The sequence below is a fragment of the Eptatretus burgeri genome, chromosome 7, assembly GCF_056783735.1.
Source record: "Eptatretus burgeri isolate ZD-2024b chromosome 7, Ebu_testis_v1, whole genome shotgun sequence".
In the NCBI taxonomy this organism is placed as follows: domain Eukaryota; kingdom Metazoa; phylum Chordata; class Myxini; order Myxiniformes; family Myxinidae; genus Eptatretus; species Eptatretus burgeri.
The window spans coordinates 85,511,374-85,524,841 of NC_140967.1; the positions used below are offsets into that span (position 1 = coordinate 85,511,374).

The window sequence follows — 13,468 nt, forward strand, 5'->3', positions numbered from 1 at the left end:
AATTGTGCTAATATTGAGCTGATGGGCCAAGAAGGACACAATGGCTGTCCTCCAAGGAAAGTAATGTGATCCTTCTGGAGTTACTTCCCAAGTGGATGGATGGGTAAGAGTTGTTCCCTTCTGTTATTTTTCAATTTACAAAAGGTCTCTTATGCACAGATCCATCCTATCTCGTCTTCAGTTATCCTACCCGTCCTCTTCCCAATGGTTCACCAAATCCTGTGGTGAGGCACTTGGGTGATGAGATACGAGTGAGTGAAACATCTTTTCAACTTGGAAAGGTTCGCATTGTATGTAATAATTTTCTGCAAGACTTGTATAGTAGTTTAATTTATTAGGTTTGAAAGCCTCATCTTCCGACATCACTTGATTGTAAAACCAGCATATGGAACAAAGTTCACAAGTTCATTCCACAAGTAGGATGGGTCTCCTATATCGACTCCCTCAATATTAACTCAGCCTGGGAATACTTCCACAGAAACCTGCTCTCTCATGCGCAAATCCATCCTATCTTGTCTTCAGTTATCCTACCCTTCCTCCCACCCATGGTACACTGAATCCTGTGGTGAGGCAGTTGCTCTGAAACAACTTACCTTCTCTTCATGGAAGGAAGACCAAAAGCAGGCTCAGATCATTCCACAAAGCCCACAACAGGTGTGTGTCCACTCTCAGGAGAGACAAAAAACATCTGTCCAACCTCAATATTGAACATTCAAACTTGCCTCCCTCCTCTAAAATCTGGTGGTGCCTCGTTAATCCGTTTCTCGAGTGTGCTCCTCCTCAATCCATTCCCTCTCTTCAAATGGAACCGCAACTGATTCCACTCGCGAGAAGGCCGAATGCCTCATTTCTGTGTTTGCTCACAAATATTGTTTCCCCAACCCCTCACTCTCTGAACGTATCCTACACAGTCACAGACACCCAACTGCTTCAGGACTCTTTTGTACCTGAGAAGGTGGATAAGTTTCTGGCAACCCTCAACTCTGATTCTACAACTGGACTGGATAGCAAGAGCTTACGTATCCTAAAAAAAACTGCTCCACTGCTCTTACACTTCTCTTTGTATCTTGTAATTTGCCCGAGATAGGGTCGGATTTAGGTGAGGTGACCCAGGCGACGACCGCCTTGGGCGCTGGGCTCATAGTGGGGGAGGGGCCGGGTAGGGGGACACCAGCTGCCAGGCTCTGTGTGCGTCAACCACAAAGCCATAATAAGGAAAAGTGAGTGATGCACAGGAGGCCATTTGTCCCATTATGCCTCCATTACACCAACACCAGATTAAATAAATCTGTCAAGTCTGCAACCGGTCCAGACGGCATCAGCCCATGTGTCCTAAAAACATGCTCTGCTGCTCTTGCTTACCCTCTCTCTGTTCTATTCACCCTCTCATTTGCTCAAGGTCATCTGTCTTCTGCTTGGAAATCAGTAAACATTACCACTCTGCATAAAAGAGGTGCAAAAACAGATCCTTTCCAACGACAGACCAATCAGCCTTCTCCCAATCATCAGCAAGGTTATGGAATCCATCATCGCTTCAGATATTAATTCCTTCCTCTTCTCTAATGGCCTGATTTCAAATCATCAATTTGGATTCAGACCAGGTCACTCTACCCTGGATTTGCTGCTCCTGTTTTCCCAACAATGAATGGAGGTCCTCAATGCCAAACATGAGATCAGAGCCATCTCCCGAGACATATGGCGTGCTTTTGAAATGGTCTGGCACCCCACCTTGCTCACTAAACTCTCTTCATCCGGTATCCAAGGCAATCTCCACACTTGCCTCGCAGACTTCCTCTCCTGTCACAGTCAATGTGTGTCCCTTAATGGAATTCCCTCATCCCCTCTTCCTGTTCAGGCTGGAGTTCCTTATGGCAGTGTTCTGTGCCCTGTGCTTTTTCTGGTTTTCATCAATGATCTCTCTTACCCTCTGAAAAATCCTCTTTAACTCTTTGCTGATGACTCTACCCTCTGCTGTACCATCTGTCATCCCTCAGATCGGCAAGCAGCAGCCTCTTCACCCTGCAGATCTGGATAAAAATCACAAGCTGGTCCAACACGTAGAACATGTCTTTCAATCCTGACAAATCTCACACTCTCACTATGTCTCTCTGAAAGGACCGTTTAGAACCCCCCCCCCCCTGATGGAGTACTGCTCTCCCCTCTGGGCTGGTGCTCCTGCCGCTCACCTTTCTCGGCTTCAGGCTGTGGAAAACAAGGCATTTAGGATCATTGGTATCTCCCGCGATGAGTCTGAGCCTTTGGGTCTCTGACTCTCTCACCGCACGCAGGTCAGTGGGCTTTCTGTCTTCCACCATCTCCTCTCTGGCCTCACCACCCCCCCCCCTCCTTGTCTATCTGTCCCACCCATATTTCTGCAACATGCTCAAGGTCCGCCAGCAATCCCCTTCTGGTTAAAATACCAAATCAAGAATAACTGCTCACCTTTACTCTTTCATTCTTCTTTTTACCACCTTTGAAACAAACTCCCACACACTCTTCAATCCCACTCTAACCACTCTTCAATCCCACTCCAGCTCTTCAAAATAGCTGTTCACCAATATCTCTTATCTTCCCCCATCCAAAACCATGATCTTTTCAACCCCCGTTAATCCACCCCAAACCCACCTCCTTCATATTCCCTGCTTTGCTTCCTGAAAGTCCCTGTAGTGTCCATCTTGTTTACCCCTTGTACCCTGCCCCATCCCTCTCCCTTCCACAGATCTCCTAATGTGTCTATTCCCCACTGTTTTGTGCTTCCCTCTCCCATCCCTCTCGTCAACGTAAAAAAAACAAAAGTCAACGACTTCATTTTCTTCATAAAAATTAGGATGAGAAAAGTGTGGAAAGATCAGGGATGTCAGCAGGAGCAGGATGTTAAAAATGAAACCAGAACAGCACTCGGTCTGGGAGTAGAGTGCATACTTCTGCCAGGCTAAACAGTTTACATTTTGTATCCCACTAATAAGCGGGATCCCGATCGTCACCAAATCAAATCAATTCCTCCTGGTAACACAACCAATAAGTCCACCAAGTTTGGTCCGAATCCATCCACAGCGTTTTGAAATATTATGATATGTATCGTTTTTGGAATGTCTTTCAATCCTGAAAAAAAAAATCTATCTATCTATCTATCTATCTATCTATTCTATTTTCTTCACTACACAATCCTCTCAAAGAAGTTCAGTCAAACCCTTGGGTCCAACTCTCTGCCATGATCTTTCTTGGGCAAGCCACATTTCAAAGTTGGCCTACCACCTGTTGCCACCTGGGCATCCTGTGTTATACAAAGTCCTTTCTTGGCACACCTGAACTACTATCCACCTACTTTTTTCCTGCCTGTGGAACCATCTTCGACATTCTCTTCAATCCCAATCTTCCCTTCAAGTCTTCAAGACTGCCGTTTAACACCATCTCAGATCATTCATCATCAAAAACTATGATCTTTTCTTCCCTCGTTAACCCCCATTCCCCAACGCCCAAATCAACTTCCTTCCAAATTCCCCATTTTTCCTTCCTGAGAGTTTGCTTCTGTATCCATGTTGTCTACCCCATGCATCCTCCCCTACCTCTCACTCCTCCACACACACATTATTTGCCCAAGTTTCCCTCTATTTTGTCCTCCAACCCTGCCATTGGTCCCCCCCACCCCCACCACCACCTCCTCCTCCTCCTCCTCCTCCTCCTCCTCCTCCTCTTTACAGTTGCTTTTGTTCTGTTGTGTCCTGATCCATTCAGTGTTCTCGCTCTTCCATGAGCCTCGACTCTGCCTACAAAAAAACGTCTGTTCAGTCACACTCTCCCCTCAGGGGTTTCAAATCGGTAGGACACCACCATCTCAGGTGATGCTGCACATTATGGATGTAGCAAGTACTCATACATAATCTCCGGTCGTCTGCCAAAAGGAAGATATATATCGTGCTGCCAAAGCAGTCTCATGGCAAGCATTACAATATGGAGTTTGCCTTTGCCTCAGCAGTAGTCAGAACAGGAATTTGGAAATTTGGCAAGGGTGCTGGCAAGACAATGGGTGACTGAATAATCCAGATGGAATGCTTTACCCAGACAATCATTGTACGCAGCATTTCAGTGTACATTTCGTTGCTTACTTTATTACCATTCAGAACAGCAACAGGAGCACACTTGTTGTGCCTGTTATGCTTGGAATACGCAATTACGCTGTTGTGCATATTTTGGTGTTTTAATCACCTCCAGGTAATCATTATAAATTGTATGTTCTCCAATCAATAATTTTACCCACAAGCAATTTTTTTTTGTTAAATAACACCAGCAAAGCCAATCAGAGCAAAGGCCACCATAATACAAGAAAAAGTAGACACCATCACAACACAAACTGCAGTCGTTATCTCAGCTCAAATTGTTCCCAGGTACACCAATTCGTGTTTTCTCGATTGCATTGCCTCCTTTCTTACCCAGAGAGGAAATGACATTGCCCAGTGTCACGAGGGACTTGTTGATATTACCGCCTTCTTTAAGTCGCACTCCAGTAGCACCAGTTGCATCCGCTCGCTCGCTTCCAGCCAAATCAACCAGGTGAATCTTGCTGATCGTTTCTCGAGGCATTTCCGAATCAAATCTGGCCTACATTCAAATAAAAAACAAACAAAGCATTTAATTTGTGTTCCAATTGCTCTATCATGTGTATTACAATAACAAATTCCATTAGAAGAGCATTAACAATAGAACAAAGGTTGGAGGACCATCTCAGGAAAGTAAGGCCAATTTGATGGTGCATTATGAATCGGTCACACAGGGTCAGATTGTTTGGTTGGTTGGGCCATACGATATCAATTACCTAATTTGTACAAAACTATGTTTACATGTTACGTGACTGCAATGTATGCCATTTCACAACATAGCATGCATCATGTGTTATGTATCATGGAAAATTAAAAAGGAAATGCTGAATTTCACCACAATATGTCTGCCTTTGGCCAATGGGTAAAGATACAGGGGGTGGAGCTCAACAAGTTGAGCCTTCACAGACACAGAGAAGTATTTGTAAAGTCGACCAAAGATTATATATATATATATATATATATATATATTTGGTTATATATATATATATATATATATATAATATATATATTTGGTAATATATATATATATATTATATATTTGGTAATATATATATTATATATTTGGTAATATATATATATATATTATATATTTGGTAATATATATATATATATATTATATATTTGGTAATATATATATATATATTATATATTTGGAAATCAGCTGTCTTGTATGGAACAAGCAATGTACAATTATAAGGTTGACCTACGTATAAAGTTTGTCTGTGTTTTCCCATGTGATCTACCTGCACTGCCATAGTTAAAAGATTGAGATGGAAGGCAATTATTAAAATAACAAAATGATTCATATTTATGACTTTTAAACTGAGCAGGCCTTTCGTAGTGTTCCGGCATTTTCCCCTCATCAGCCACAAGGATTCCGTTCCATTAGGGTGGGATTCACAGCTCGACTGTAGTAAGTGTAGTATATGGTCCATGTGTTTTGAGTCGGTTAGATTTCCTTGTCACAGGGATCTGTTAGAGTAAGTCGTTTGTTGCATGTGATGCTGAGGAGGCAGATTATGTAGTTCATCGACAGGGTGGAGATTATGCATGGGGGGAAAAAAAACTATTGTTTGTGGACAGGGCTAGGCGTGGACTTCCCATCACAGGTGTGATACGAGGCCGATTGCAATCTCTCTGGCCAGTTTGTGCCAGCCATGGTGGTGTAGTGGGCTATGGAGCCCAGAAGAAAAGACGTGTGTGTGTGTGTGTGTGTGTGTGTGTGTGTGTGTGTGTGTGTGTGTGTGTGTGTGTGTGTGTGTGTGTGTGTGTGTGTGTGTGTGTGTGTGTGTGTGTGTGTGTGTGTGTGTGTGTGTGTGTGTGTGTGTGTGTGTGTGTGTGTGTGTGTGTGTGTGTGTGTGTGTGTGTGTGTGTGTGTATATATATATATATATATATATATATATATATATATATATATATATATATATATATATATATATATTTTGGCCACTCCATGGGCAGGACGGCCGAGAGGAACACTCCACCAGGAGGAAGAAGAGAACGGAGTCAACAAGGGAGCAGAGTCCATGAGGAGGAGGAGTGAACTTGACCCATAGAGACCACCATAGGGTCCACCAGGAGAGGCTCAGGAGAGAAAGGAGAGGCCCGTGTGCAAAGAGGCTGGAGACCTTGCTTGGAGGAGGAAGCCTCTGTTGAATTGACCCAACCTGGGACCACTCTGTGTTTTTGGAGGGCCTGGCGGAAAAAGGACAAAGGGAACCGAGTGGCCAGGTTGAATGCCTACTTATCGCTGGCCCTGCTCGTGGCCATTTGACTTCTTCTGGGCACCATCATTACTGGCTCTCGTCTCCCTCTTGGTCTTAAAAGCGGACAATATAGAGTCTTGCATCCACCCTGCACATCGTCGGGAAAAGGGAAGTCCCACCTCCATTATTCTCGTGTTGTAAAAGTGTGATCTGTGACACCTCGTGGGTTATGTTTTGCAGTTTATTTCTCAATCATTGTATTAAAGTTTGAATATTCCCATTCTCAGCTGTGTCCTTTGACTCGCTTGGTTTGTTCCGTTTATTACAGTGTCTTGTCAACCCTCTTCCCTGTGCTTTTCAATATCAAATAAATACTTTAAAAGGTAAGAAAGTGTGTTTCAGCCATTTGCTTTCCATGTGTGTTTGCCGTAAATTTGTGTGACCTTGGGGAACAGTAAGTTGAGTAATATTGAACGCAGTGCCTTTAAAGCCAGTTTCAGTCCATTTTTCCAGCATTGGTGTTAATTGGCATGGACATGTCAATATTGCACAATTACTGCCACCTCGGAAGGTGGAAGGAGGTTATGTTCTCACCCACCTGTCTGTCTGTCTGTCTCTCTGTGAGCAGGATATCTCAAAAAGTTATGGAAAGATTTGGACGACACTTGGACAGTTTGTGCGAGTGCAATGACAAATTGATTAGTTTTTGGTGAAGCTCAAGATAGGATAATTTTTTTAACTTTCCAATTCAGTCTTCACCATTGAGAGAATGAGATCACAAACGATATAGAGAATGATATTTCAAAAAGTTGTGGACTGATGACAAAACCTGGTGGACAAGTTGTTGAGGTGACAAGAATAAGCCGATTATATTTTGGTTGAGGTCGGATACAGATCCGGCCCCTCATTGGAATACAAAACATAAACTGCTCAATCTGGCTGAGGTATGCACTCAACCCAGTGCCATTCTCGTTGAATTTTATCTTAGAATAATGATGGGCAAAAGGAAGGTGACCCGATAGAAAATCCCGTTCAAATTTCAAGTCAATCTGATGAAAATTGAGGATTTTAGAAATTGGACAAAGTTGTTGACGTTTGGCCTATGTTGACCTTTTGACCTCAAAATCAATAGGCTTCCTGCTGATTAAGAACTCTACCATTTTGTGAAGATCGGTTTAAAATTGTGACCTGAAGGTGGTTGACAAACAAACAAACAGAAAAACAAGGAAGATGTCGTACATAGCACGACACTTGCAAAATCCATAAAACAAATTTGACCTTAAAAATAATTGGTGGTTGAATTCAATGACCAAATATGCAAATCCTCTTCAAATTCCATGTCAATGGGATGAAAATTGAGGATTTTAGAAATCTCCCCAAGTTGATGACCTTTGGTCTATGTCGACCTTTTTGGTTGATATTGACCTCAAAAATAATTGACTGGTTAAATTCAGTGACCTGAAATATAAATCCTCTTCAAATTTCAAGTCAATCGGATGAAAGTTGAGGATTTTAAACACACCACCTAAGTTGTTGACCTTTGGCCTACGTTGACGTCAAAAACAAAAAGCTTCTTGCTTATGACGAACTCCACCATGTGGTGAAGTTTCGTGAAGATAGGTTTAAAACTGTGACCTGGAGGCGATTGAGACGCAATAGGCGATACATCACCTTGAGGCGATACAAACAAATGAACAAGAGAGACACACAGAATAATGCACAAGACCGACCAATTTACTTGAAAAATCTTGGATTTTCAGAAGTAACAAACAGACAGACTGACAGACAGAATAAAAAAGTCGACCAACCAATATACTTGAAAAAAAAAAAATCTTCGATTTTCACAAGTACTAAAGACAAGAATGGTGGCATTCAAGTGATCATTCGCAAAATGTGATTATCCATCGATCTTTTACAGAAAAAGGACATATATGGAACTGTCCCTTTATGTTGCAGCCTATTAGTTATGAGGCAAGAGTGACAAAACTAAGATAAAATGGAAGCACCAAAGAGGAAATTCAGGACAAAATTATATTGTTGTGGAGGTGGCCAGGTTCGAATCCCACTCCTGTCAGCAGTTGTCGTCGGGGTGCTGGGATTCGAATCCCACTACGTAACTTCATGGTGGCCAGGCAGTTTACACCGACCAACCTCCTGGGGCGGTCGAGCGGTCCTTATTCCAAGGAGGCGATGCTCATTGACATTGATTTCTTTAAAAGGGAATACATTTAATGAAACAAATACTTATAAGGACAATAATGAAGATTATAAGGACAATAATGTAACAAATTAAAAAAATAACTCCTTTGATCGAGGCCTCGCACACACAGACGCAAACACAGACAAAGGGTGACAAACGAAAATAAAACCCCCTTTTTTAAATAAACTGGTACTCAGCCTGGCCAAGAGCTGGCCCTCGTCAATCTGATGTTGGGGAGCTTCGTCTGGCACGTGCACTTGCAAGCAAAATGGTGCCGTTTCTTGTCGAGCCCGGGAGGAAGGCGCCTCCACCATCCACGTGCACACACAAGCAGAATCCTGCTTCCCCTGTAGTCACTTTCCAAACTCTACATGTGCAAATCTGGCCAGCACCTCCTCGATCGGCTCTTGACGTGAATGAACTCCACCCTGCTCGATCGGTTCGAGACGTGAACTCCACCCTGCTCGATCTGCTCTAGACGTGAACTCCACCCTGCTCGATCTGCTCTAGACGTGAACTCCACCCTGCTCGATCTGCTCTAGACATGAACTACACCCTGCTCGATCTGCTCTAGACATGAACTACACCCTGCTCGATCTGCTCTAGACATGAACTCCACCCTGCTCGATCTGCTCTATATGTGAACTTCACCCTGCTCAATCTGCCCTCTCCGAAGCCCCCTCGCCAAGCACACTCCACGCCTTCCATCCTCCTCTCTTTCTTTTCTTCTGTCTCCTCCGCCCCCGGGGCGTGGCCTCCTTGCCTCCAAACCCGGGAAGGCGGGGCTTCTCCAGTTGTTGTTGTTGTTGTTTCAGACTCAGTCCCGAGCTTATGGTCTGGCTTGGAATATAAAAACATAGGGAAAAAAAATCAGAGGGTAATCACTTACAGGGGAACTCATTTTTACTCCCTAAGCTAATTAACATCGCACCACCCCTCCTGTGGTGACATGAAACACTTAAGCTGACAGATTCCCTGACATATACATTGAGGTACTTCTACCCGTCCACGGACCATGCCACACTATACAATCCTATCTGTACTATTAAATAGGTTAATCTACCCCCATAATCATAACATTATTTAGAGATAGGTGGGAGGTGGAGAAGCTGTGTATCGAAAGAGTAAAGAGTGCACTGGCCTGTGTGAAGTTAATGGTAAAAATGGCGTGAGAACGACTGCTCGCATCATTCATGCTCGTGGCTGCTGTTGTGCGAATTGTGTTGCCAGCTTCCATTAGCTCCTCCACATCCCCATAACTTTGCACCAGATGCTTTGACAACTCTGCACAAACAAAAAAGTGACAAACAATAAGAGAGGAACTGACTTGAGCAAGCACTGCACTGCATGCTATCCCATGCATGCAAGAAAATAATTTCAGTCACTTGGCACATTCTGCAACACTTGATCTAATCAATACTACAACTGGTTAAGACTTTTGCTTTTAAATGTAAAGTAAATCTTAAATATCACGGGTTTTGACCAATCAGGGCGACCTCTTAATGTACCAATTTATTGTGGAGATTTAATTCCAACCAATTGCGGTTATTGAGCTGGGTTGTGATGGTTATTTTGCACCATGAGCCTTTCACATACTGTCAATAATGGAATGGCTCTGAAGTGATCGACAAAAGCGATTATTTTAATTTTATTTATTCACTGGTTTATCGAGTTGCAGAACGATTTATAAAATAAACACATTGATAGATTACAAAGGAAAACGATTCAAGAGATTAATAGGGGAGGAAAGGTGGGGGTGAGGGGGTAAGTTTAATCGTTTTTGAATGTTTAATCTACTTCAACGCGGCAGGAGACTTCATCGTAAAGCTGATTTATATTTATTTACATGTTTATTTCAATTGTGATGCGTTTATTTTTGTCTGCCGCCAACCTTCCTCTATTTTCTCAAAGCTCAAGAACCTAACCCCCTTATTCCCATAAGAAATTGGTATTAACTGTCGTGGTTTTGAATATCACAGGATTTTCCAAGAACGTAACCACTGTGATATTTAAGGGTTTACTGTACATCCAATTCCAACTTGTCTTGTTTGTGAAATAATTAAATGAAATATCACAGAACATGCTTGAATGCTCTATTAACATAGAAAAAGGGAGTGGTTCACATGAACGAACACAAAAACCCATTTCATCTCATGAGAATACTTTTCATATCCTCCATGACAACATACTGTTATGGCTGTGGAAATTCGCAAACCACCATTCAGGACCCGTAGGTGAGATATCTCTTAAGTACATGTGTAGTTAGCCCAAACCCGTTATCTAGAGGAAATTTATGTGATTCATTCGGGCTGCAACGCTTTGAGATAGCCGTTTTTCTGTTCTTTCTTTATTTATTTTGAACCAACCACGTCTCAACCGCCATCACACAACAACCACCTTAACCACCACGCCAGCCATCGTCACCAACGACAACCACGCTCCAACCCTCAGACAACAACAACGCCAACAGCCATGACCTTTACCTTCACAACTCAATCCCGCAAACATCGCATCACCGTCATTCCCAAACGGCACCATAACCATCAAACTCGGACTTCCGGTTCCGGTTTTGGAGCGATGAGAGGTCTCCTTCGGGGCTCCCTGCTGACGTTCTCAAAGTTAAGTTTCCGGTCGTTATTTGTCCCATTTTAACTGTTTAATTTTCTCACCGACATGTTACTGTGTTCCTAGTTCGGTTTTGTTTCAAAAATCGTGCTATTTTGTGAGTATTTTTGTCGACATTCTTACCTGGTGTTTGAGACCTAGGCCTTGGCCTAGGCTTGAGGCCTACCGGTTCCACTCGGTGTTCGATCGTTTTTTTTTTTTGTTTGTTTTTTCTCCCCATTACCTTCAATTTCTATCCTCCCCATTACCTTCAATTTTCATCCTCCCCACTTTCCAAACATCCCCCATTCTCCCAACTAATCTCTTTCTTATCTCAAAAAAAAAAAAAAACACAAAAAAAATACCCAACAACAACAACAACACGCTCACCTTCTCCCGATTCTGCTTCTTCTTCTTCCTCTTAACTTCCTCCTCGTCTTCTTCCTTGATTTTTTTCCTACACTTCCATGACCTAATCTGTTGAACTCTCTCAAACATTAATATTAACAACAAAAACGATCTTATAATACTTTATCTTCCCCTCTCACACATGTGGTACTCTTTACTGTTTCATAATGCACTACTCTTCTGCTATTTTAACAGACTGCTCTCATTTCGAGCTCTCCTTCATTCCTTGCCTAAAAAATCCAACTATTACAGCGCTTCTTCTCTCCATTCTCTGAATTCGCCTTCATTGCATCCATCAAGAATTGTGTTTAATCGCATCTCTGACCTTAAACTTTTAAAAACCACAGTTTGCCATGGATGTTCGCTTTCCATCAACCATTCTTTTTTTCCAACTTCAGTGCCAACTCATCCCCCTCACCCCTCACTCTCACTCTCAAAGCAACCATCCCACTCTTCTCCCTCCAAGCCTCCCTCTCACCTCTCTCATAAATTCCACCCTCACCTTTCTCCCACCTTTCATCGCCTCACTCATCCTTCTCAAAGTTGCCCCCCCCCTCTCATCCACCAAGCTTCCTCACTCCACTGCCCTCTCACCTCCATCTCTTCACTCCACCTCCTCAAATCCTCAACTGCCTTCTTCCTAGTCTCTTGTCCCCCTCTCCCCCAGCACCACAGAGCCTTTTCTCCTACTCATTCGGCCCCCTCCCCTTGCTATTCTGCAATACCGCACACTCTTTCAACAACCCTCCTTACCTCCCCCCCTCGTCCCTTGTCCTACCCTCCCCCTCCCCCTCCACCTCCTGCACCCAAAGCATCCTCCCCTACCTCTTCATTAAAAGTGTGGACCTCAAATATCCGGGGCCTTCACTCAAACCTTTCAGATCTTTCCATACAGGTTGCCACTGACAAACCAGACATTATCTGCCTAACAGAAACTTTCCTCTCCCAAGACGTGTCTGACTCCCAAGTATCTCTCCCCGGTTACTCCCTCTTACGGTATGACAGACCTGAGCCTCGTCCTGGTGGAGGTGTTGCTCTCTTCATCAAAGACTCTATTCCTCACTCTCCATGCACTGCTCTCACTCCCCCACACCCCCAGGAATACCTCTGGCTTTGGCTTCCCTCCACTCCCACCTCATGTTTATATGTGTACTGTACCGTCCACCGAACAGTGATGACTCCATCTACACCTCACTATCCGAAAACATGGACCATCTTCTATCTTCTCATCCAAACTCTCTCTTCCTCTTAGGTGGTGACTTCAATTGTCATCACGCCAGTTGGCTAGGTGTGGGTACCTCTCTCACCTGCCATGGCACCTCAGCAAAAGCTTTCTGCAACTCATTGGGACTGACTCAATCGGTCAACTTCCCGACCCGGATCTCAACCAATGGTACTCCATCTCTTCTGGATCCGATTTTGACAAATTTCCCTGACAATATCTGCTGCTCTTCCTTCGCTCCAATCGGTTCTTCTGACCACGTCCTTGTCAAAGTGGACATCTCTCTGGCTGTTATCAGAGAACCACCTCACCGCCGTCGAGTCTGGAATTTCACTCAAGTCGACTGGCAGGGTCTCCGAGCAGCCATCAAACTTACAGACTGGTCTCCTATCACTACTTTCTCAAACATCAACTCATCCTGGGAATTCTTTCAAAGAAACTTGCTCTCCCTCATGCACAGATTTATCCCCTCTCGTGTTCAGTTGTCCTCCCCTTCCTCCCGCCCTTGGTTTACTGAAGCTTGTGGCGAGGCAGTTGTCCTGAAACAACTTGCCTTTGCCTCATGGAAAGCAAACCCAACTGAGGGCAATCTCAGTTCCTTCCACAAAGCTCGGAACAAGTGTGTATCTACCCTCAGGAGAGGCAGAAAACAACATCTTTCTCATCTCAAGTCTGAACTCTCAAACCTCTCTCCCTCCTCAAAATCCTGGTGGCATTTAATCAAATC

At 43.6% G+C, this 13,468-nt stretch overlaps 1 protein-coding gene across 3 annotated transcripts in view; it reads right to left on the reverse strand.

Annotated features, from left to right (window-relative positions):
• KIF16B (kinesin family member 16B) overlaps positions 1 to 13,468 on the reverse strand; it is a 131,061-nt gene that overhangs the window by 83,642 nt on the left and 33,951 nt on the right. For 2 of the 3 annotated variants that reach the window (XR_015060327.1, XM_085889351.1), the window contains exons 7-8: positions 9,649 to 9,791; positions 4,431 to 4,599 (exon numbers count right to left, since the gene is read on the reverse strand). Coding sequence is in view for 2 of the 3 variants with exons in the window: in XM_085889351.1 (XP_085745477.1) it covers positions 4,431 to 4,599; positions 9,649 to 9,791 (312 nt within the window). In the remaining variant the exon portion in view is untranslated. Of the gene's footprint in view, positions 1 to 4,430; positions 4,600 to 8,705; positions 9,610 to 9,648; positions 9,792 to 13,468 lie in introns of those variants that run through there. The other variant, XM_085889352.1, reaches the window with a different exon arrangement.